The sequence below is a fragment of the Mobula hypostoma genome, chromosome 17 (assembly GCF_963921235.1).
Source record: "Mobula hypostoma chromosome 17, sMobHyp1.1, whole genome shotgun sequence".
In the NCBI taxonomy this organism is placed as follows: Eukaryota; Metazoa; Chordata; class Chondrichthyes; order Myliobatiformes; family Myliobatidae; genus Mobula; species Mobula hypostoma.
In genome coordinates this window covers 60,939,979-60,962,445 of record NC_086113.1, presented here as the reverse complement: position 1 = coordinate 60,962,445, position 22,467 = coordinate 60,939,979, and the positions used below count along the sequence as shown (strand labels likewise).

The 22,467-nt window shown below is 42.3% G+C and overlaps 2 protein-coding genes across 2 annotated transcripts in view; one reads left to right on the top strand and one right to left on the bottom strand.

Annotated features, from left to right (window-relative positions):
- Positions 1–3,073, bottom strand: part of LOC134358065 (tRNA selenocysteine 1-associated protein 1-like) — a 51,716-nt gene extending 48,643 nt beyond the window's left edge. Inside the window, exons 1-2 of the mRNA XM_063069983.1 lie at positions 2,949–3,073; positions 652–749 (exon numbers count right to left, since the gene is read on the bottom strand). Of these exons, the coding sequence (XP_062926053.1) occupies positions 652–749; positions 2,949–2,972 (122 nt within the window). The 5' untranslated portion in view covers positions 2,973–3,073. The remainder of the gene's footprint in view (positions 1–651; positions 750–2,948) is intronic.
- A 126-nt stretch (positions 3,074–3,199) lies between these two features.
- pak1ip1 (PAK1 interacting protein 1) overlaps positions 3,200–22,467 on the top strand; it is a 35,364-nt gene continuing 16,096 nt past the window's right edge. The window contains exons 1-4 of the mRNA XM_063069982.1: positions 3,200–3,328; positions 5,088–5,250; positions 9,070–9,190; positions 10,515–10,589. Coding sequence (XP_062926052.1) covers positions 3,242–3,328; positions 5,088–5,250; positions 9,070–9,190; positions 10,515–10,589 — 446 coding nt within the window. The 5' untranslated portion in view covers positions 3,200–3,241. The remainder of the gene's footprint in view (positions 3,329–5,087; positions 5,251–9,069; positions 9,191–10,514; positions 10,590–22,467) is intronic.

The following is a 22,467-nucleotide window of genomic DNA, read 5'->3' as shown; positions in this document are numbered from 1 at the left end:
TCTTCAACCTGGCACATTAATTCGGATTCTTTCAAATCTCTTACGAGCTCTTCTTTCAGTTAGTCCTGACGAAGGGTCTCGGCCTGAAACGTCGACTGTACCTCTTCCTAGTGATGCTGCCTGGCCTGCTGCGTTCACCAGCAACTTTGATGTGTGTTACATTAACTCGGTTTCTCTCTCCAGACCTACTGAATGTTTCCAATTTTTTCCTGTATAAATTTCAGATTTCCAGCATTTGCTCACTCTCTCATTTTCATCCACTAGTGTGAGCTTGTTACCTCACCTCTCAAAGTCCTGATAACCAATTTCTTGATGTTTGGAATATTAGCTTTGAAATTACTGAGACTTCAAAGAATGACAATAGTAACTAGGAATTGGAGATACAGAGTTGTTATTTTTATATTTTTCATCATCAGACTTCTGAAGTTTAGAACAAATCAAAGAGCTGTAAACTCACTGAACATTCAAGTATTCATAGTAAGGAATTTGCCTTTCTGAGTGTCTCAGTGACAGACATTTACACAAATCACTAGTCAATTATTCAGTGATTTAGTAAGTGATGGGAATAATATCAAGGCAACAATATTCTGAATTGTAGACATTTGTACTCTAACATACTCCATTGAACTGAGTATTATAACGTTTCCTTACCCGGTCATTCTGTTGCTGATGATTTTTACATTAATGGTTGGCTCACCCATGGCTGAAAAGGCCTGCTTGATGAAAGTCTCATCCATGTACTGTTCCAGCTAAAAATGACAGGAAAACAATAGATTTACTAACATCCACAGGAATTATAGATGCATGTGACAGCACTCTGAAGTAATATCTCACAAGAATATACTAATAATCAATCAAATTGCAGAAAATAATATGTGGAATATTTAATCTCTAAATAATTAAGAAGAGTGGTTCATTATTTCTTAAAATGATTTGAAGAAACTCTCGTATACCAGAGGGACCTCAGGATTATGAAATTGGTGTAAATCAGTGATGGTTTAGTGTACAGGATGGTACAGCAACATCGTCCACTTTTACATTGGAGAAGATCATAGGTTATTTTATTAGGAATTGCAGAATGCCAATAAAGTTACAAAAAAGATTTAGTGAAGGGGTGTGTTATGGCCAGTCATAGAATGAGAAAGGTTCCAAGAAGAGACTTTTGAATGACAGAGATATACAACCAAGTTGCTAATGCAGTTATAAAGAGCAAGGATTTGAATCTATAAGCATTGAGGTGTAGATGAATGTAAACCTCCAAGAGGATCACAACCTTGTCATGGTTTGGAGGTCTGAGTGCCTTAATGACCTGGAGAGCTAGGTTGGCTGGAATTAGGGTTCTTTGGCTACTTTGGCTCTTGGAAGGGTCACCCATGCCAAACACGTCAAAGGGTAGAGGACAGACTAAGAGTGGTCCACCAGTCCTCCAGGTTTGGTTCAGGGCTAACAACCTTGACTGGTAAAACAAAGTTATTACGGAAACAACAATGAAGAATCCTTCTACATTTCAATACGACGGTATTCCTGAGTCTCCACCCAGAAACTGCATTACTGACAGTAGTGAAAACTGAGCTACTGACAGTAGTGAAAACTGAGCTACTGACATGATGAATGAAGCCCTGAACACCACAGGTGGAGGACCTTCACTGCTGCCCTAATCACCAGTGGTGCAACAGGCAGTAAGTATGAATATAAAGTTCAACAATGATATGCAAATCATTTGAATGAATGGAACATAGATTTTTAAAAACTCAGTCTGCTGGTTTCTAGAGTCAATGGAATGGGGCTGGGGTGGTGGTTATGACCTCTAACCTTACTAAAAGCTAGGAAAAATGTTACAGTAACCTATAGTTTTGAGATACAGGCACAGACTTGTAATGGCAGCAATGAAAACGGATACCAACACCAAATAGGACTATTTGTTCGGAATCAGGAATTTCAGTGCAGAATTCGGAGGTCGCACTGCATTACATGATCAAAATGTAACTGAACTAGTTTTATTATTTTTCACAACCTTTACAAACCAATGAATTATCTTTAAAAATATAACCTAAGTTGCAATATGGGCAAATAGAGAGATACCATCCATGCAGCATAGTTTCAATGCATGAATCACATGTTCACGTCGGAAACAAACTTTCGGCCTCAGTCGTCCTATTGTGGATTGGGATGTCCAAGGACAGGATGGTATTTGTGTAAATGTGGGTCCACTTTCTCAACAGGGTAACACTTCTTTTGGTGCTTCATGTTATTGTCAATCACAAAGGATAAGAGATAACTGAATCCTATGAGAAAAACTAAGTATGTCCTGAGTGGCCCCTCTCAGAGAGCAGAGAGCACATGTACACACATCAAGCTGGTCCTCCCAGGGGGCAAACACACCCCACGTGGGCGGATTCTCTTGGGAAAGATCTCCACAAACAGCAGGCCATCCCACAGGGAATAATCTCCCCATCATCAGGTAGGCGCACACCTTCCAAACTAGGCAGCCCCTCTGGGGACAGATCCTCCCAGGCACTGTTCTCAGGGGACGGGAGGCGCACACACACACTAAGTGAGTCCACCCATGAGGGCATAACAACCCCTCCATCCACCAAAATCCCCCACGGGGAGATACCCCACCCCCAACTCCCCCATCCAGGGGTCCAACCCCCGTCCTCTCACACTCCCAACACTGGATCACCCAGGGGTCCCCTCCTCTTCCCTCACCCAACCCCAAGTACATTGACAGCCCCTCCGGATGCAAATCCCGTCCACTGGACCCCGGGCAGGCACTTCCCGTGGGTCACTCCCCCAACACACCGGCCCCCCGGCCCTCACTGAGGGAATCAGTCCCTCTCAGGGGTCACCCCACCAATACATTGGGCATGCCCTCTCCACATCAGGCGGCCCTCCCGGGATCACCGTCGGATCCTCCCTCCCCTCCACCGGAGCGGGGCCGCACTTACGTCTCCCATCCACAGGGTGGCCATTCTGTCCGTCCGTCTGTCCGTACACAGTTACCTCCGCCGTTTGAGCGCAGCCTGTTCTCTGCTTCCTCACCCACCGGCTTGGGCTGAGGCCCCAAGTTCAGCCCCCCCACCCCCTAAGTAACCCAGAGCCACGGCACACGTCGCGGAATCGCCTCCGGCCGCCAAACAGTGCAACAAACATTCAGGCGCCACGGGGACCTGAACGGAACAGCTGCTGACGTCAGTTCTGCGCGCCGACTTAGTGGGGTCTTTCTTGATGTTGGCTGAACATGGATTCTGCGGGTCGACAGCTGGTGGTGGTTGGTGGCAGTTACCAGCAGATCTTGTTCGGGTACCGGCTGTCCAACTGGGCACAGGTGAGGCAGGGCTGGTTACCAGCAGATCTTGTTCGGGTACCGGCTGTCCAACTGGGCACAGGTGAGGCAGGGCTGGTTACCAGCAGATCTTGTTCGGGTACCGGCTGACAAACTGGGCACAGGTGAGGCAGGGCTGGTTACCAGCAGATCTTGTTCGGGTACCGGATGTCCAACTGGGCACAGGTGAGGCAGGGCTGGTTACCAGCAGATCTTGTTCGGGTACCGGCTGTCCAACTGGGCACAGGTGAGGCAGGGCTGGTTACCAGCAGATCTTGTTCGGGTACCGGCTGACAAACTGGGCACAGGTGAGGCAGGGCTGGTTACCAGCAGATCTTGTTCGGGTACCGGATGTCCAACTGGACACAGGTGAGGCAGGGCTGGTTACCAGCAGATCTTGTTCGGGTACCGGCTGACAAACTGGGCACAGGTGAGGCAGGGCTGGTTACCAGCAGATCTTGTTCGGGTACCGGATGTCCAACTGGACACAGGTGAGGCAGGGCTGGTTACCAGCAGATCTTGTTCGGGTACCGGCTGTCCAACTGGGCACAGGTGAGGCAGGGCTGGTTACCAGCAGATCTTGTTCGGGTACCGGCTGACAAACTGGGCACAGGTGAGGCAGGGCTGGTTACCAGCAGATCTTGTTCGGGTACCGGATGTCCAACTGGACACAGGTGAGGCAGGGCTGGTTACCAGCAGATCTTGTTCGGGTACCGGCTGTCCAACTGGGCACAGGTGAGGCAGGGCTGGTTACCAGCAGATCTTGTTCGGGTACCGGCTGTCCAACTGGGCACAGGTGAGGCAGGGCTGGTTACCAGCAGATCTTGTTCGGGTACCGGCTGTCCAACTGGGCACAGGTGAGGCAGGGCTGGTTACCAGCAGATCTTGTTGGGGTACCGGCTGTCCAACTGGGCACAGGTGAGGCAGGGCTGGTTACCAGCAGATCTTGTTCGGGTACCGGCTGTCCAACTGGGCACAGCCAGTTACCAGCAAGTCCTATTCAGGTACCGACTATCAAACTGGACACACGTGGCAGGGGCCGGTTACCAGCAGGCGGGGGGCTGCTGTCCCTCCCAACCTTGACCTTGTGCGAAAGGGCCATAGGTAGAGGTTTCAGCCGGAGTCTCGTGGACACGTGTTCCTCCTGCTCCCGCTTATGCTTGAATTTGCTGCTCTACTTTTAGATTCTTCCGGCTTAGAGAAGCCTTGGAATCTTAAATCTCGGTAACATCATCTTGCAATCTGATCAATTCCTGTAGAGACAGGCCAATATAAACATACAAATTAGACATCATCCAGCCGGTGCCACCACTTAATCAAATGATGGCTCAGTTCTGCATTCTGGTTACTGTGGTAACCTTCACCCCATCTCCTATGTCAAAAATATATCAGCTTTTGCCTAAGTAATAAAAATTAAGGCTCTGCTTCTTCCCCACCTTTTTTTTTGAAGGAAGGTAGTTGCAAAGATTCATGAGTGCCTGAGAAATAAACTTTTACTTTAACTCTCTTAAAAGGACAGCCCATTACTTTAAACAATAATTTTCAGTTCTAATTTTTCCCACCAGATGGTGTCCTCTCCACATCCACCCTGTTAAGGTTCTTCAAGAGCTTCTGTGATTTAATCAAATTCACTTATTAAATGCATCTTTAGTCCTTATACATAATTGTAAAATTACACAAAAATATCTTGCTGATGTTGTCAAAAATTGCTGAATACTTCTGTTAAGTTGTTAATGCACATTTATGCTGTGTGTTCTTTTAGAGTTGGGATCCTGAAGCTGATTTTACCCATCATGCTCACACTGCCTCTTTAACCACTGTGGCTGTAAATGATCAATACGTGGCAACGGGTAGTAGAGATGAAACTATTCAGTTGTATAACATGAAAAAGAAAATTGATCAAGGATCATTATTACACCATAATGGTAGGTAAAATCTTGCTTTCACACTTTACCCTTTTATTGGCTGGTATGGTAGAAAAGGTAGTTCAGGAAGCTTTGTTCTTTCCAAGGTTCAGTGGGAGAGGGGTGTTGGAGAGTTTGCTGACAAAGACTGTATTAAATGTGATTAAAACCAAAATGTTGGATGCATGTAGCAAACCTGAAAACATTTGTGGACAGAGCAATGAAATTGTCATTTTGGGTCATTGACATTTATAAGAACTAATATCTGAAACTACTCCTGATAATTTACTTATGCCTTTCAATGTAGTAAATTTTAACACTGCATTTGGAGCACCCATTCATGGGATAAGTGTTTTCAACTTAGGTGCTTTTTTGCTCCTGATTACAGCAGAGTAACACTTTAGTACATTTAATGTTGTAAGGGAAAGACTTAAGATGAGGAAAGAGGTCCTTAAAAATCCAAAGGATTTTAGACTTTGCTGTCTCAGAGTTTGATGTTTTGTTTTACCCCTGATGAACATTCCTTCAGGTCAGACATCAACTGTGGAAAGGGGAAAACCAAATTTAGTGTTTTGAGGTACATTTTATCAGAATTGGAAATTATTACAAGTAAAGCAAGTTGTGGAGGAGAGAGAAAGAAGGCAAATGGAAGTGTTTTTGTCAGACTGGAGACTAAGAGAAGTTGCAAAATACAAATAGTAGTTGTGGCCGCTGAAAGGCCTGTGAGAAACAGGGGTTCCCAACGTGCGGTCCATGGATCCCTCAGATAATGATAGGGGTCCATGGCATTGGCAAAGTTTGGGAACCCTGGTGTAGAGGAAGGGTGATCAGGAGGAGGTCAATGAAGTCTGAAATATCACAGCAAGGAAGAGAAGGCGAAAAATATGAATGCTGGAAATGTGAACTGTATGATTGGTTCATTATCAAAAACTGGAAGTTATTGTCAATTTCTGAAGACTGTAACATTCCACCAAAAGACAAGGCACTAATTCTCATGATGAGCTTTGTTGGAACTGTATTAAAAGGCAAGGATAGAGAATTAATGTGACAGGGAACTGGAGGTACAGGGTCAGCCTTGCTGAGTGAACCAAACCGTTCTGCAGAACAGAAAGCCAATCTGTATTTGATTTTCTCAATGTAGAGGAGATTGCATTAGGAGCAGCCAGTAGCTATGTATTAAGCTGAAAAATTGTGTAAATTGCTGCTTCACCTGGAAAGAGTGCTTTGATGTCTGGATAATGGGAAGGGAAGAGGGAAGGGGGAAGGCAGGTGTTATTTCTCCTGCATGGGTAGAATCAGTGAGGTGTTGGATCTGCGCGGGGCGGGGGGGCGGTGGTGTGGAGGTTAAAGCTGTTCTGTAGGGAATGGTTCCTTTGTAATGCAAAAAGGAGAAGGGAAGATGTATCTACTGATGGTGTTCACATTGTAAATATCTGAAACTTAAGGATAATCCTTTGAATATGAAGGTTGGTGGGGTGAAGATGCATACAGGGTAATCTTTTGTAACACATAAATGCTGGAGGAACTCAGCAGGTTAAGCAGCATCTATAGAGAGGAATGTCCTGATGAAGGTCTTTCCCTGAAATGTCAACTGTTTATTCTCCTCCATAGATGCTGCCTGACCTGTTGAGTTCCTCAGGCATTTTGTATGTATTGCACTGGATTCCTAGCATCTGCAGAATCTCTTGTGTTTATAATCTTATCCATGCTTATGGTGGGAGGAGAGAGATGAGAGCAGAAATGGAATAGAAGAGGTTGACAGCCCTTTCAACAATGGTGGAGAAATGCTACTGAGGAATGGAAGAGAAAAGCAGATGTGGATGTGGAACTGATGTTGTGAGAACACATAAAGTGGTGTAGGGGAACTGGGAAAATACATTCAGTGACTACTTTATTAGGTATACCTTGGAACCCGATGTGTTCTTCTGTTGTAGCCCATCAAGGTTCAACATATTGCGTGCTCAGGGATGCTTTTCTGCAAACTACCGTTGCAACAAGTGGTTATTTGAGTTACTGTCACCTTCCTGTCAGCTTGAACCAGTCTCTAATCCCTCCCATTAACAAGGTGTTTTTGCCCACAGAATTGCCACTCACTGGATTTTTTTTGTTTTGTTTGCAGCATTCTTTGTAAACTCTGGAGACTGTTGTGCTTGAAAACCTAGGAGATCAGCAGCTTTTTAGATACTCAAACCACCCCATCTGGCAGCAATAATCATTCCACAGTCAAAATCACTTACATCACATTTCCTCCCCATTCTGATGTTTGGTCTGAACAACAACTGAACCTCTTGACCATGTCTGCATGCTTTTATGCATTGAGTTGCTGCCACATGACTAGCTGATTAGATATTTACATTAATGTGTGGTGTAGGTTTACTTAATAAGGTGGCCACTGAGATGCAATCTGTCCAGCCTGTACAGATCCCATCTCTCTCAGAACTGTTCCCAATGCCTTAAATCTAAAACACTCACTCTTGCATAATTTCTTTAGCTGTACATTTATTTGTATTATCCTCCTATTTCTATGCCCATTGGTTGAAGAAATCATCTGGAGATCTAATGCTCCCCTGCTTAAAGCTTGTTTACAGGAGCTTATCTTTTTTTCTTTGTCATCGGTGAATCTTGATCTCCAGGCTATTCTGCAACTATTGAGTTATGTTCTTAATCTAGGCAATACACTATCCTTGCAGCCACAGAGATGCCTGCTTCTCTAACTGTACAATCCTCGACAGCATATCTATCGTTTTCTCATCTCTTTTGGTACATCTGGAGTTGCCCACTTTTACTGTCCTTGTCGTGGCTGCAGCCCCAGAGGCAATCTCTCCTCAGTTAATATTGATGACTAAATCCCCTTAGAGAGTGAAATGTCTTTATGGAAATGGCACGATCTCCTGAACTGCTTGCCAGCTCTTACTTCTCTATCCGCTGTTCCTCTCTTCACTCCACTTACATTCTTCTCTGCTGCAGAGTAACCATCCCAGAAGCATGCTATTCCTGAAATACTTCACAGATAAACCTTAGTGACGTCAACTGCTGCTTAAGTTCCAAAACCTGGGCCTTGAGCTCCTCCAGCTGATGACGTTTTCACCACCTTGGGTCATTAACAGCATCTAAAGTTTCCTCATGGCACAGTGTTTGCCCTTCCAGCATATCTTTCTAGGATTCTATTAAATTAATACAACTAACAATATTATTCTTGTACTGCTGTTAGATTGCTTGTTGTTTAGCTTGTCCTGGAGGTACTTTTAATTCCCTGCCTTTGTTGAAACCAAACAAATGTATAAATTTCATGTTTTTTTAAACTTACTGCACACTGCTTCTTGCATTCCAATTTAGCTCAGCATAATACTCAACAAAAAATGAGTTAGTATTTCATCTAAAGTTTATATGTATACAAGAGATAGCTGGGAGGCTTATCTCATTTGAGTCAATTCTGGCCTCAAAATCATTCAGAGAAATGAATCTGGTAGCATGCCTCATTGAGAGCAATGAGAAACAAGAATATTAGTTATCTTCTTCATTTCAGAACTAGGTATACTGAAATTTATTAACCTCTCTGTGTTCATGCGCTGTTCCAGGTGAGTTCAGGTGATTGCATAAAATGAGGATTGTCCTTTGGAACTTGTGTATCGAGTTTGTTTCCTATTAGTTTGAGCACTCATAGTATGTGAGGTGGTAAAACTGATGTTTAAAAATATTTGCTGCCAAAGTTGTCATTTCTTTAAAACTGGAACATGTTCAATGTAAAGTGTTAGGAAAGGGCTCTGTTTGTAATTAAATTGACCTCCATATTGCATTGTGTCTCTGAGCATTGAATTAATTTTGTCCTGTTATTTGAAGGTACAATAACCTGTTTGGAATTCTACGGGAAAACACACTTACTAAGTGGAGCAGAAGATGGACTCATCTGTGTGTGGGACACAAAGAAATGGGAATGTTTGAAATCTATTCAAGCTCATAAGTATGAATCCTTAGCATGTCATTTTCTAATTCATGCCCTATTTCAAATCATAAATTCTGCATATTTTTCAATCTAACTAGTAGATTTCCATTGACAAGATGGGACTAAGTGGGGAGCTGGTAGCAATGGACTTTGTTATCAGTGTAGCGAAGGATTGTGTGGTTTCAAAGAAGAGCAGTAAATGGGCATCAAGGGAAAAGGGGTGACTGGTGGAGTCTGACCCCATGTGAAAGAAGGAGGTTGTACTTGGAGATCAGTCCCAGGGACTGTGCAGGAGTTCCTTGGGACAGCATCAAGAGATCTCACTGCCACCTTTTCAAAGGATGGGCATTTTGAAACCATTGCTAGTAATGTCCACATTCCATAAACTTTTTCCTGAAGGTTTGTCTTAAGGGGCTAATATAGTTAAGTTTTTGGCCAACTTCAAAACTGAGATTGATCAGTGTTAGGTACAAGAAGGGCGAGAGGAGAATGGGGAAGAAAGTGCTCAACAACACACACAAGATGCTGGAGGAACTCGGCAGGCCAGGCAGCATCTATAGAAAAAGATTAAAAGATGAAGGGTCTCGGCCAAAATGTTGACTATTTACTCTTTTCCATAGATGTTGCCTGGCCTGCTGAGTTCCTCCAGCATTTTGTGTGTGTGTTGACTTGGATTTCCAGCATCTGCAGGTTTTCAAGGATGTGAAGAAAGTGCTCATCATGGTTGCTTGCTGATGTCAAAGTTCCAGGGATCCGCACATATTTTGCCCTTTTGCTTCTAAAGCAGAGGGGTAGGTGATCTGGTAATGATGCTCCTATGCATTCTCCCTCCTGTTCTTTGATGGTGGAGGTTGGGAGGTGCTGTGAAACCTTAGTAGATTACTCCAGTGCATCCAGTAGGTGGTGTTCAGAAGCCACAATACAAGCTATCCTTGGGCAATGAACAAATTCGTTTTTTTTACAGAATTCCATAAATCAATTTTGCCCATCAGCCAGAAGATACCCAAAAATCACTCAATATGATAACCCTACCTCCGCAAAATTGTAATGAATGGCATCAAGAACACAAACATATTAGACTGATAAGAAAGAAAAATCAGTTAGCAGAGAGAGAAGTCAGTCTGTCTTTCATAGGAATAAAGATGTGTATGCACTTTGGACTTCTGAATGTAATATTGTGGGAGTTTGTTTGCATGTAGGGTGTCTACAAAATGGGCATTTGTAACTTGCGGATGGCCTGTGCTGAAGGGAGCAGTTACCTAGGGATAGAGATGATAGTTTCTAGGTATGCATTTGAAATTGAGGACGATGTGATATTAAGTTAACTGCTTTCTTTAAACAGAGGCCATGTGTCATCATTTTCTGTCCATCCATCTGGAAGACTGGCTTTGTCAGTAGGAACAGACAAAACATTAAGGTATGTTGATTCTTCCCAAAGTATAACAAGTTTAATTAAGAATATTTAACTGTCTACTTCCCCATAGAGACATCTAGACAACTTAGTTGTGATCCTATAATTTATTTTTCTTTGTTTGGGAAGATGTAGAATTTTAAAAATAATTTTTAGTCTTACTAATTAATGTTAGTGCATGATTATGATAACAGTTCTGAAATGCATTGTAAGCTATTTGTAATAATGTGTGACACCAGTAATTGCCGAATTTTGAATCCCTAAAGCAACTCTGCACTTGTACTGTATGATGGAACATCACAGAAGCATAATTTTCCTTATGATGGAGATAACATTGTGCAAATTACCAATGCGTTTTCTTTGAACTAATTACACAAAGCATTCTGGTATTGCCTGAGTAAAAATTGATTCTCCATAAATGAGGCAGTTTGTGGTTCTGGTGAGAGAACTTGCTGATTTCATTACAGAGGGTGTAAATTTTGTGTCTGATTTTATTAAAGTTTAAAATGAGTTTAGATCTGAGCCAGACCATTTATACTTTTGTTATAGGTTCCAAATATGTCTTTGTGTGTGTGTGTGTGTGTGTGTGTGTATGTATGTGACTTTTACCTACACTGACTCAGTAGACAATCCTTCTGTAATGCCCTTCCTTTCAGATACTATCCCTTATTAGCAATGTCACTCCTTCATCTCTTTTATCTCCCTTTTTAAACATCTAAACCCCAGAACATTCGGCAGCCATTGCTGCTTTTGTGACAGCCAGGTATGTATAATAGCCACAACAACAGAGTTCCATGTACTGGCCCATGCTATAGTTCATCACCCTTGTTCCTGATGCTTCTTACATTAAAATAGACACACTTCAACCCAACCCACTGACTGCAGTTTTGCCCTATCAACTGCATATCCTTTCTCCGCTCATCTAAATGCTGCATCTATCTTTATACCAACTGTCTCATCCTCTAACCTATCACTCTGATTCCCATTCCCCTCAAACCAGCTTCAACCTTCCCCAACAGCTCCAGAAAATCTGTCTACAGCATATTTGTTCCCCTCAACTCCTGGTGTAGCCCATCCTTTTTTCCCCCCCACACCTTTCCCAGAAGAGATCCCAATGATCCACGAATCTGAAACCTGAGATATTTGCAGGGCATATTTTTTCATTATGTATAGTTTTAGTTTATAGAACTAAATAGATACCAAATCACAAGAAATTGAATTGCAGGATCGGCTGATGTGTCATAGCTGCATGATGTGGGAGCTGGTGGACCCCATTGTGGTTCCTGGTGACCACATCTGCAGCAAGTGTTGGCTGGTTGAGGAACTCAGGCGCAAAGCTGATGGTACAGGGGTGGGGGATGAGGGAAGGTGTTCAACAGTTTTGTAAGGTGAGGATAAAGTTATGAAAGACTCCAGAATAAACAAAAAGACAAAATTATAAAGGGAGAAGAATTTAACTTCCAGTATCATGGGGGGCAAAATTGCAAAGGGTGTTGACTACAGGACAGAAGGTGTTATATTTGAATGTATGTAGTATACAGAATAATGTAGGTAATCTAGTAGCACAGTTAGAAATTGGCAGGCATGATATTATGGGCATCAGTGAATCCTGGCTGAAAGAAGATCACAGTTGGGAGCTTAAAATCCAAGGAAACTCATTGTATTGAAAGGACAGACAGGTGGGCAGAGGGGGTGGGGAAGCTCCCCTTCTGTGCTTCTAGATTGTTCTCCTTCCTCTTCACCCTTCCTTTTCTGCCCTGATGAAAGGTCTCAGCCTGAAACATTGATTGTTTATTCATTTTGGCAGATACTGCCTGACCTGCTGAGTTCCTCCAGCATTTTCTGTGTGTTGTTCTGGATTGGGTGTTGTGTAATGAACCTGATTTGATTAGGGAGCTTAAGCTGAAGGAGTCCTTAGGAGGCGGTAATCACAATATGGTAGAAATCAGATGTATGAGTATTACAGTGGAGTAAGGGGAATTTCAGTGGCATGAGAGAGGAGTTAATTGGAAGGGGACACTAGCAGGGATGACTGCAGAGCAGTAATGACTGGTATTTCTGTGAGCAATTTGGAAGGCACAGGAAAGATAATTCCCAAAGGTGAAAAAGTATTCTAAAGGGAGGATGAGGTAACCTCAGTTGACAAGAGAAGTGAAAGCATAAAAGCAAAAGAGAGGGCATACTGTATATTGTAAAAGTTAGGGGGAAGCTAAAGGTTTGGCAAGCTTTTAAAAACCAAAGCAAGCAACTAAATAAGCAATGAGAGAAGATGAAATACCTAGCCAAAATATAAAAGAAACTTGAAGTTTTCTTCAGATTCATAAAGAGCAAAAGAGAGGCAAGAATGGATATCAGACTACTGGAAAATTAGGCTGGAGAGGTTGTAATACAGGACAAATAGTATTTTGCATCAGTCTTTGCTGTGGAAGATACCAGTAGCATGCCAGAAATTGGAGAGTGTCAATGGGGCAGAAGTGAGTGTAATCATTAAAAAAGAGGAAAACTTTGGAAGCTGAAAGGACTGAAGTCACCTGGACCTACACTCCAGCGTTCTGCAAGAGGTAGCTGAAGAGATTGTGGGGGCATTAGAAACAATCTTTCAAGGGTCACTATCATTTCCAGCATACTGGAAAATTTGCAATTGTCACACTGCTCTTTAAAACCATAAGACATGGGAGCAGAATTAGGCCATCTGGCCCATCGAGTCTGCTCCGCCATTCAATAATGGCTGATCCTTTTTTTAGTCGCCTCCTCAACCCCAGTTCCCGGCCTTCTCTCTGTAACCTTTGATGCCATGTCCAATCAAGAACCTATCAATCTCTGCCTTAAATACACCCAACGATCTGATCTCCACAGCTGCATATGACAACAAATTCCACAAGTTCACCACCTTTTGGCTAAAGAAATTTCTTCACATCTCTGTTTTGAAAGGGTGCCCCTCTATCCTGAGGCTGTGCCCTCTTATCCTAGAATCTCCCACCATGGGAAACATCCTTTCCACATCTACTTTGTCTAGGCCTTTCAACATTGTTTCAATGAGATCCCCCGCCCCCCCCATCCTTCTGAATTCCAGCGAGTATAGACCCAGAGCCATCAAATGTTCCTCGTATGATAACCCTTTCATTCCTGGAATCATCATTGTGAACCTCCTATGGACCATCTCCAATGCCAGCACACCTTTTTTAAGATGAGGGACCCAAAACTGTTCACAGTACTCAAGGTGAGTCCTCACCAGTGCCTTATAAAGCCTCAGCATCACATCCTTGCTCTTGTATTCTACACCTCTTGAAATGAATTCTAATATGGCATTTGCCTTCCTCACCACCAACTCAACCTGCAAGTTAACCTTCAGGGTGATCTGCACAAAGACTCCCAAGTCCCTTTGCATCTCAGATTTTTTTGGACTTTCTCCTCGTTTAGAAAATAGTCTGCACATTTATTTCTACTACCAAAAACATGACCATGCATTTTCCAACATTGTATTTCGTTTGCCACTTCCTTGCCCATTCTCCTAATCTGTCTAAGCCCTTCTGTATCCTACCTGTTTCCTCAACACTACCTGCCCCTCCACCAATCTTCGTATCATCTGCAAATTTGGCAAACAAAGCCATCTATTCCATTATCTAAATCATTTATATACAGCATAAAAAGAAATAGTCCCAACACTGACCCCTACAGAACACCACTAGATACTGGCAGCCAACCAGAAAGTGATCCTTCTATTTCCACTTACTGCTTTCTACTAATCAGCCAGTGCTCTAACCATGTTAGTAACTTTCCTGTAATACCATGGGCTCTTAACTTGGTAAACAGCCTCATGTGTGGCACCTTGTCAAAGGCCTTCTGAAAGTCCAAAAGTACAACATCCAGTGCATCCCCTTTATCTATCCTATTTGTAATCTCCTTAAAGAATTCCAACAGGTTTGTCAGACAGGATTTTCTCTGAAGGAAAACATGCTGACTGTGTACTATCTTGTCCTGTGTCACCATGAACTCATCACCTCATCCTTAACAATTGACTCCAACATCTTCTCAACCATTGAAGTCAGGCTAACTGGTCTATAATTTATCTTTCTGCTGCCTTCCTCTTTTCTTAGAGTGGAGTAACATTTGCAATTTTTCAGTCCTCTGGCACCATGCCTGAGTCCAATGATTTTTGAAAGATCATTTCTAATGCCACCACAGTCTCTAACACTACCTCTTTCAGAACCCTAGGGTGCAGCTCCTCTGGTCCTGGTGACCTTTAGGTCTTTCAGCTTTTTGAGCACCTTCTCTCTTGTAACAGTAACTGCACCCACTTCTCTTCCTTCACACACTACATCAGGCACACTGCTAGTGTCTTCCACAGTGAAGACTGATGCAAAATACTCATTTAGTTCATCAGCTATCTCCTTGTTCCCCGTTATTATTTCTCCTGCCTCATTTTCTAGCGGTCCTATATCCACTCTCATCTCTCTTTTATTTTTAACATACTTGAAAAAAACTTTTACAGTCCACTTTGATATTATTTGCTACCTTGCATATTTCATCTTTCCCTTTTAATTCCTCTCTGTAGGTTTTTAAAAACTTCCCAAACCTCTATCTTCCCACTATCTTTTGCTTTGTTGTATGCCGTTTTTTTTTTTGCTTTTACAATAGCTTTGACCTTCCTTGTCAGCCATGGTTGTACTATTTTACCATTTGAGTATTTCTTCTTTTTTAGAATACACAAGTCCTGCACCTTCCTCATTTTCCCCAGAAACGCATGCCATTGCTGCTCTGCTGACATCCCTGTCAGCAGCTCCTTCCAATTTACTTTGGCCAACTCCTCTTTCATACCAGTAATTTCCCTTACTCAACTGAAATACTGCCACATCAGACTTAACTTTCTCCCTATCAAATTTCAAATTGAACTCAATCATATTGTGATCACTGGTTCCTAAGGGTTCTTTTACCTTAAGCTCCCTAATCGCCTCCAGTTCATTACATAACACCCAATCCAGTATTGCTGATCCCGAAGTAGGCTCAATGACAAGTTGCTCTTAAGAAGTTATCTCTTAGGCATTCAACAAACCCACTCTCTTGAGATCCATTACCAACCTGATTTTCCCAATCGACCTGCATGTTAAAATTTCCCATGACTACCATAACGTTACTTAAATCATCAGGTATCTCCCCATGATCATAGATTTCATTTGCTATTTCTGTGGAATTCTCTGCCACGGGAAACAGTTGAGGCCAGTTCATTGGCTATATTTAAGAGGGAGTTAGATATGGCCCTTGTGGCTACAGGGGTCAGGGGGTATGGAGGGAAGGCTGGTGCAGGGTTCTGAGTTGGATGATCAGCCATGATCATAATAAATGGCGGTGCAGGCTCGAGGGGCCGAATGGCCTACTCCTGCACCTATTTTCTATGTTTCTATGTTTCTCTATTCCAAAATCTTCTAAGGCCAGTATCATTTCAACAGCGATGTTGTCTGGACCAGCTGCTCTGTTATGTTTTGTTTTATTTATGGCTGCTTGAATTTCTGATTTTAGAATGCTAGGTCCTTCAAGATTCTTCTTTATGTTCAGTTTTTCTCCTCTCTGGTCTGCAAAAAGTTCTTTTATTTATTCTGTCCATCTGTTGAGGATTTCCTCTTTGCTCATAATTAAGCTGCCGTCTTCTGCCTTGATGCATCCACTTGCTGAGCAAGGTAATTTCCCCATTCATTCTTTAATCTTACTTTGCATCAACTTTGTTCCAGGGTTATGGGTCTGTAGCATTTCCATCTCTGACCATTTCTCATTTAGCCATCTGTCTTTAGCTTCTCTGCATTTTCTTTTTATTGTCGTATCAAGTTGTTTGTGAGTTACATTGTACAATAAGCCTGATGAGCCACGTGGCAAAAATTATTCTCAGAGTAATCATGATGAGAGCAAGATGCTGTATAAAACCAGAAATCAGTAAAGAACAATGCGGCTTTGTGGAAAACACTGGAACCAGAAATGCAATTTTCACACTACAGATGATCTGTGAACGAGCCATCCAGGTACAAAAAGACATCTACCTATGTTTCATTGACTATACAAAAGCTTTTGACACTGTCAGACACCAAGATCTTCTGGAAATGTTTCAAGATCTTGACATAGATGGGAAAGATATACGTTTCTTAAGAAACTTGTACTGGGACCAGACAACATCCATCAGAACAAAAGAAGTGAGTGAGTATGTGAATATCATGAGAGGAGTCAGGCAAGGTTCCGTCTTTTCACCAGACATTCAACCTGTATAGTGAGAATATCTTGAAAAGTATCAAAGACATAAAAGGATTCACAATTGGAGGCCATAATATAAATAACATCAGATATGCTGATGACATTGTACTAATAGCAGACTCAGAAACAAAACTTCAAGAACTACTCACTATAGTGGCAGCAGAAAGTAATCGCAGAGGCCTCTCAATCAACACCAAGAAGACAGAAAGCATGGCCATCTCCAGAAAGACAAAACATCCCGCAATGTGTGATCAAGATCGGAAATACAAACATCAAACAAGTCAACAAATTCAGATATCTTGGCAGTCTAATAACAAGTGATGGCAGATGCGACACAGATATCAAATACAGAATAGCAATGGCAAAAGAAGCTTTCCAAAAAATGAAGACCATATTAACAGACAGAAAGATGAGCATGTACATTAAAAACAGAATACTGCAGTGCTACGTTTATTCTATCCTGACTTATGGAAGTGAAGAATGCTGGACCATTTCCCCAGCAATGGAAAAGAGACTAGAAGCAGCTGAATTCTGGTTCTACAGGAGAATGTTAAAAATATCATGTGTAGCCCCCCTGGCCACCCTGAAGGTCGCTCAGCTCGCTGTCGTCCAGGGAAACAGCCCTCAGCCCCGCCAAACTGGGTAATAGTTTGTGTGGATGCTGTGTGATGTACCCCACCCCGCCCAAATAACAGACAATACACCACATACGATTAAATGATTTACAGTTTATAGATATTACTGGAACTATATAATTAATAGAGAATAAAATATAAAAGGAAAATAAAAGGCACCACACTTATCAAAGTTCAATCTCTTCGTGCACAAACAGTTGGAGCTCAGGACCCTTCTTCTTCACCCTGCGACCCCTCGGACCACCTCGACCGGCCGCCTGGGACCAACAACAGTGGTCGACCAGACGCTCCACATGAGTCCATCTCCGTCTCCTCTCCTCGCTGAATGCCCCGCTCAGAGTCTGACCCCGTTAGCGGACTCACAACACCTCGTCCATCCTCTGTCTCTCTCTCCTCCGCCTTCTGCCCCAAAACCCCGCGCATACAATATCTTCAGATACACCAAAAACATAACAACTATCCCAATTGGTTCGTAACATCATCTTATCACATTCTAACCCAAATCAAGCTGCTAGCGCAAGAACTTTCTCAGCGTTTAACATAACAAAGAAGCATTCCCAAGAATAACATAAGCAAAGAAGCCATTTTAATTAGCCTACACAGTAACATAAAAGACAAAGCCCCCTTACACATGGATCACACACACATCAAATGAAGAAGTTCTCAGAAGAGCCCAAGCAGATAGATCACTCACACCAACAATAAGAGAAAGACAACTCAGATTCCTAGTTCACATCATGCGGAAAGATGAACTAGAAAAATTCATCCTCTCTGGAAAGATCAAGGGGAGTAAACCGAGAGGAAGACCTCGGCTTATGTACATCAAAAACCTAGCCAGGTGGCTACACATCGAGGAAATGGAAGTCATCCACAGAACAAGGGATAGATTTATATGGAAAACCATGGTCACCAATGTCCGCATTGGATATAGTACCTAGACAGACAGACCATAACATTGCCCTTTTTACTCATCTTTTCTATTTCCTGTTGTAATCTGTGGTTCATCTCCCAGCCACTGTTGGGAGGCCTGTATATAACTGCCATCAACGTCCTTTTACCCTTGCAGTTTCTTAACTCAACCCGCAAGGACTCAACATCTTCTGATCCTATGTCACATCTTTCTACTGATTTGATGCCATTCTTTACCAGTAGAACCACACCACCCCCTCTGCCTACCTTCCCATCCCTCCGATATAACGTGTAACCTTGGACATTCATTCCCAGAAGGGAGAGAGCAAAAGACAGGGAATTATAGGGCAGTTAGCCTGACTTCAATGGTTGGGAGGATGTTGGAGTCCATTATTGAAGATGAAGTTTCTGGGTACTTGGAGGCACATGATAAAATAGGCTGAAGTCAGCATGGTTTCCTGAAGGGAAAATTTTGCCTAGCAAATTTGTTGGAATTCTTTGAGCAAATGACAGGTAGGAAAGAGAAATGAGATGCGGTGGATTTGAGATGCCAAGGTGTCACTCATGAGGCGGCTAAACAAGATAGAAGTCTATGGTGTTACAGGAAAGATACTGTCATGGATAGAAGATTGGCTGAACGGCAGGAGGCAATGATTGGGAATAAGGAGGGCCTTTTCTGGTTGGCTACTGGTGATTAGTGGCGGCAGGGGTCAGTGTTGGGGCCTGTATTTTTCACATATATGTCAGTGATTTAGATGGCTTTGTGACCAAGTTTGCAGAGGTACGAGCTATGTGGAGGGGCAGGAAGTATTAAGGAAGCAGGGAGTCTAGATTTGGAGAATGGGCAAAGAAGTGGTAGGTGGAATACAGTGTAAGAAAGTCTATGGTCATGCACTTTGGTAGAAGGAATAAAGGTGTAGACTATTTTCTAAATTGGGAGAAAATTCAGAAATCAGAGGTACAAAAGATACTTGGGAGACCTAGTGCAGGGTTCTCTAAATGTTAATTTGCAGGTTGAGCCAGTATTCAGGAAGGCAAATGCAATGTTAGCATTCTTTTCGAGAGAGCCAGAGTATAAAAGCAAGGATATAATGCTGAGGTTTTATAAAGCATTGGTCAGACCATATTGGGAATATGGTGATCAGTTTTGTTCCCTTTATCCAACAAAGGATATGCTGGCATTGGAGAGGGTTCAGAGAAGGTTCATGAGAATGATTCCAGGAATGAAGATTAACGTATGAGGAGTATTTGGCTTTGGACCTGTACTCATTGGAGTTTAAAAGAATTGCGGGGGGGGCAGGGGGGGGAGGAGAGGATCTCAGAAACCTATCATGTACTGAAAGGCCTAGATATAGGATTTTAGAAATGGTTGGTGCTTGGTTCAGTTTTGGGAATCCATCCATGGGTTGTTGCTCTTACAGTGTTTCAGTTTACTGAAAACTGTAGGGATCATTAACCCACAGAAACTGACATGACATTGTCACCATGTCCACTTTTGGGGGCGGGAAGTATAGATGCAATACTGCAATATTTTAAAACTCTGGGCTATCTTAACCATATAACAATTACAGCACAGAAACAGGCCGTCTCGGCCCTTCTAGTCCGTGCTGAATTCTTACTCTCACCTAGTCCCACCAACCTGCACTCAGCCCATAACCCTCCATTCCTTTCCTGTCCATATATCTATCCAATTTAACTTTAAATGACAACATCAAACCTGCCTCAACCACTTCTGCTGGAAGCTCGTTCCACACAGCTACCACTCTCTGAGTAAAGAAGTTCCCTCTCATGTTATCCCTAAACTTTTGCCCTTTAACTCTCAACTCATGTCCTCTTGTTTGAATCTCCCCCATTCACAATGGAAAAAGCCTATTCACATCAACTCTATGTATCCCCCTCATAATTTTAAATACCTCTATCGAGTCCCCCCTCAACCTTCTACGCTCCAAAGAATAAAGACCTAATTTGTTCAACCTTTCTTTGTAACTTAGGAGATGAAATCCAGGCAACATTTTAGTAAATCTCCTCTGTACTCTCTCAATTTTATTGACATCTTTCCCATAATTCGGTGACCAGAACTGTACACAATACTCCAAATTTGGCCTCACCAATGCCTTATACAATTTCAACATTACATCCCAACTCCTATACTCAATGCTCTGATTAATAAAGGCCAGCATACCAAAAGCTTTCTTCACCACTCTATCCACATGAGATTCCACCTTCAAGGAGCTATGCACCATTATTCCTAGATCCCTCTGTTCTACTGCATTCTTCAATGCCCTACCATTTACCATGTATGTCTTATTTTGATTAGTTCTACCAAAATGTAGCACCTCATATTTATCAGCATTAAACTCCATCTGCCAACTTTCAACCCACTCTTCTAAGTGGTCTAAATCTCACTGCAAGCTTTGAAAACCTACTTCATTATCCACAACTCCACCTATCTTAGTATTATCTGCATACTTACTAATCCAATTTACCACACCATCATCCAGATCATTAATATATATGACAAACAACATTGGACCCAGCACACCACTAGACACCATCCTCCACTTTGACACACAGTTATCCACCACTACTCTCTGGCGTCTCCCATCCAGCCACTGCTGAATCCGTTTTACTACTTGGATATTAACGCCTAACAATTGAACCTTCCTAACTAACCTTCCGTGTGGAACCTTGTCAAAGGCTTTACTGAAGTCCATATAGACAACATCCACCGCTTTACCCTCGTCAACTTTCCTAGTAACCTCATCAAAAAATTCAATAGGATTTGTCAAACATGACCTTCCATGCACAAATCCATGTTGACTGTTCCTAATCAGACCCTGTCTATCCAGATAATTATATATATCATCTCTAAGAATACTTTCCATCAATTTACCCACCACTGACGTCAAACTCACAGGCCGATAATTGCTTGGTTTACTCTTAGAACCCTTTTTAAACAATGGAACAACATGAGCAATACGCCAATCCTCCGGCACCATCCCCGTTTCTAACGACATTTGAAATATTTCTGTCGGAGCCCCTGCTATTTCCACACTAACTTCCTTCAAGGTCCTAGTCAATATCCTGTACGGACCTGGAGACTTATCCACTTTTATATTCCTTAAAAGCGCCAGTACTTCCTCTTCTTTAATCATCATGCTTTCCATAACTACCCTTCTTATTTCCTTTACCTTACACAATTCAATATCCTTCTCCTTAGTGAATACCAAAGAAAAGAAATTGTTCTGAATCTCCCCCATCTCTTTTGGCTCTGCACACAGCTGCCCACTCTGATTCTGTAAGGGACCAATTTTATCCCTCACTATCCTTTTGCTATTAATATAATTGTAGAAACCCTTTGGATTTATTTTCACTTTGCTTGCCAAAGCAGCCTCATATCTTCTTTTAGCTTTTCTAATTTCTTACTTAAGATTCTTTTTACGTTCTTTATATTCCTCGAGTACCTCAATTACTCCAAGCTGCCTATATTTATTGTAGATCCCTCTCTTTTTCCAAACCAAGTTTCCAATATCCCTTGAAAACCATGGCTCACTCAAACTTTTAACCTTTCCTTTCAACCTAACAGGAACATAAAGACCCTCAAAATTTCACCTTTAAATGACCTCCATTTCTCTATTACATCTTTCCCATAAAACAAATTGTTCCAATCCACTCCTTTTAAATCCTTTTGCATCTCCTCAAAGTTAGCCTTTCTCCAATCAAAAATCTCAACCAGTTGCATTCATTATAGAAAGATTTTAGAAGTTTCTGCATTTCAGGCAGGTCAGAAAAGTAAAGGGATCCTAAATTTGATTCAAAATTAGCTCAATGCAAAGAAGCAAATGATGTCTTTTATGACTGGAAGGCTGTCACCAATGGAATTGCACAGGGTTCAGGATATAGTCCCTTTTTACAATTTATACAAACCTAAATGTATGGTTCACGATAATGGTGTTTTGCACTTGGGGCAAAAATTGGTCATATGACAAGGAAAGGATGGTGGCAGGGTCTGGAATTTGCTGTCTGAAAGGGTGGCAAAGGGGGAAACACTACTCGTATTTAAAGAACTAGATGTGGACTAGAAGAGCTGTGACCTGCATGTC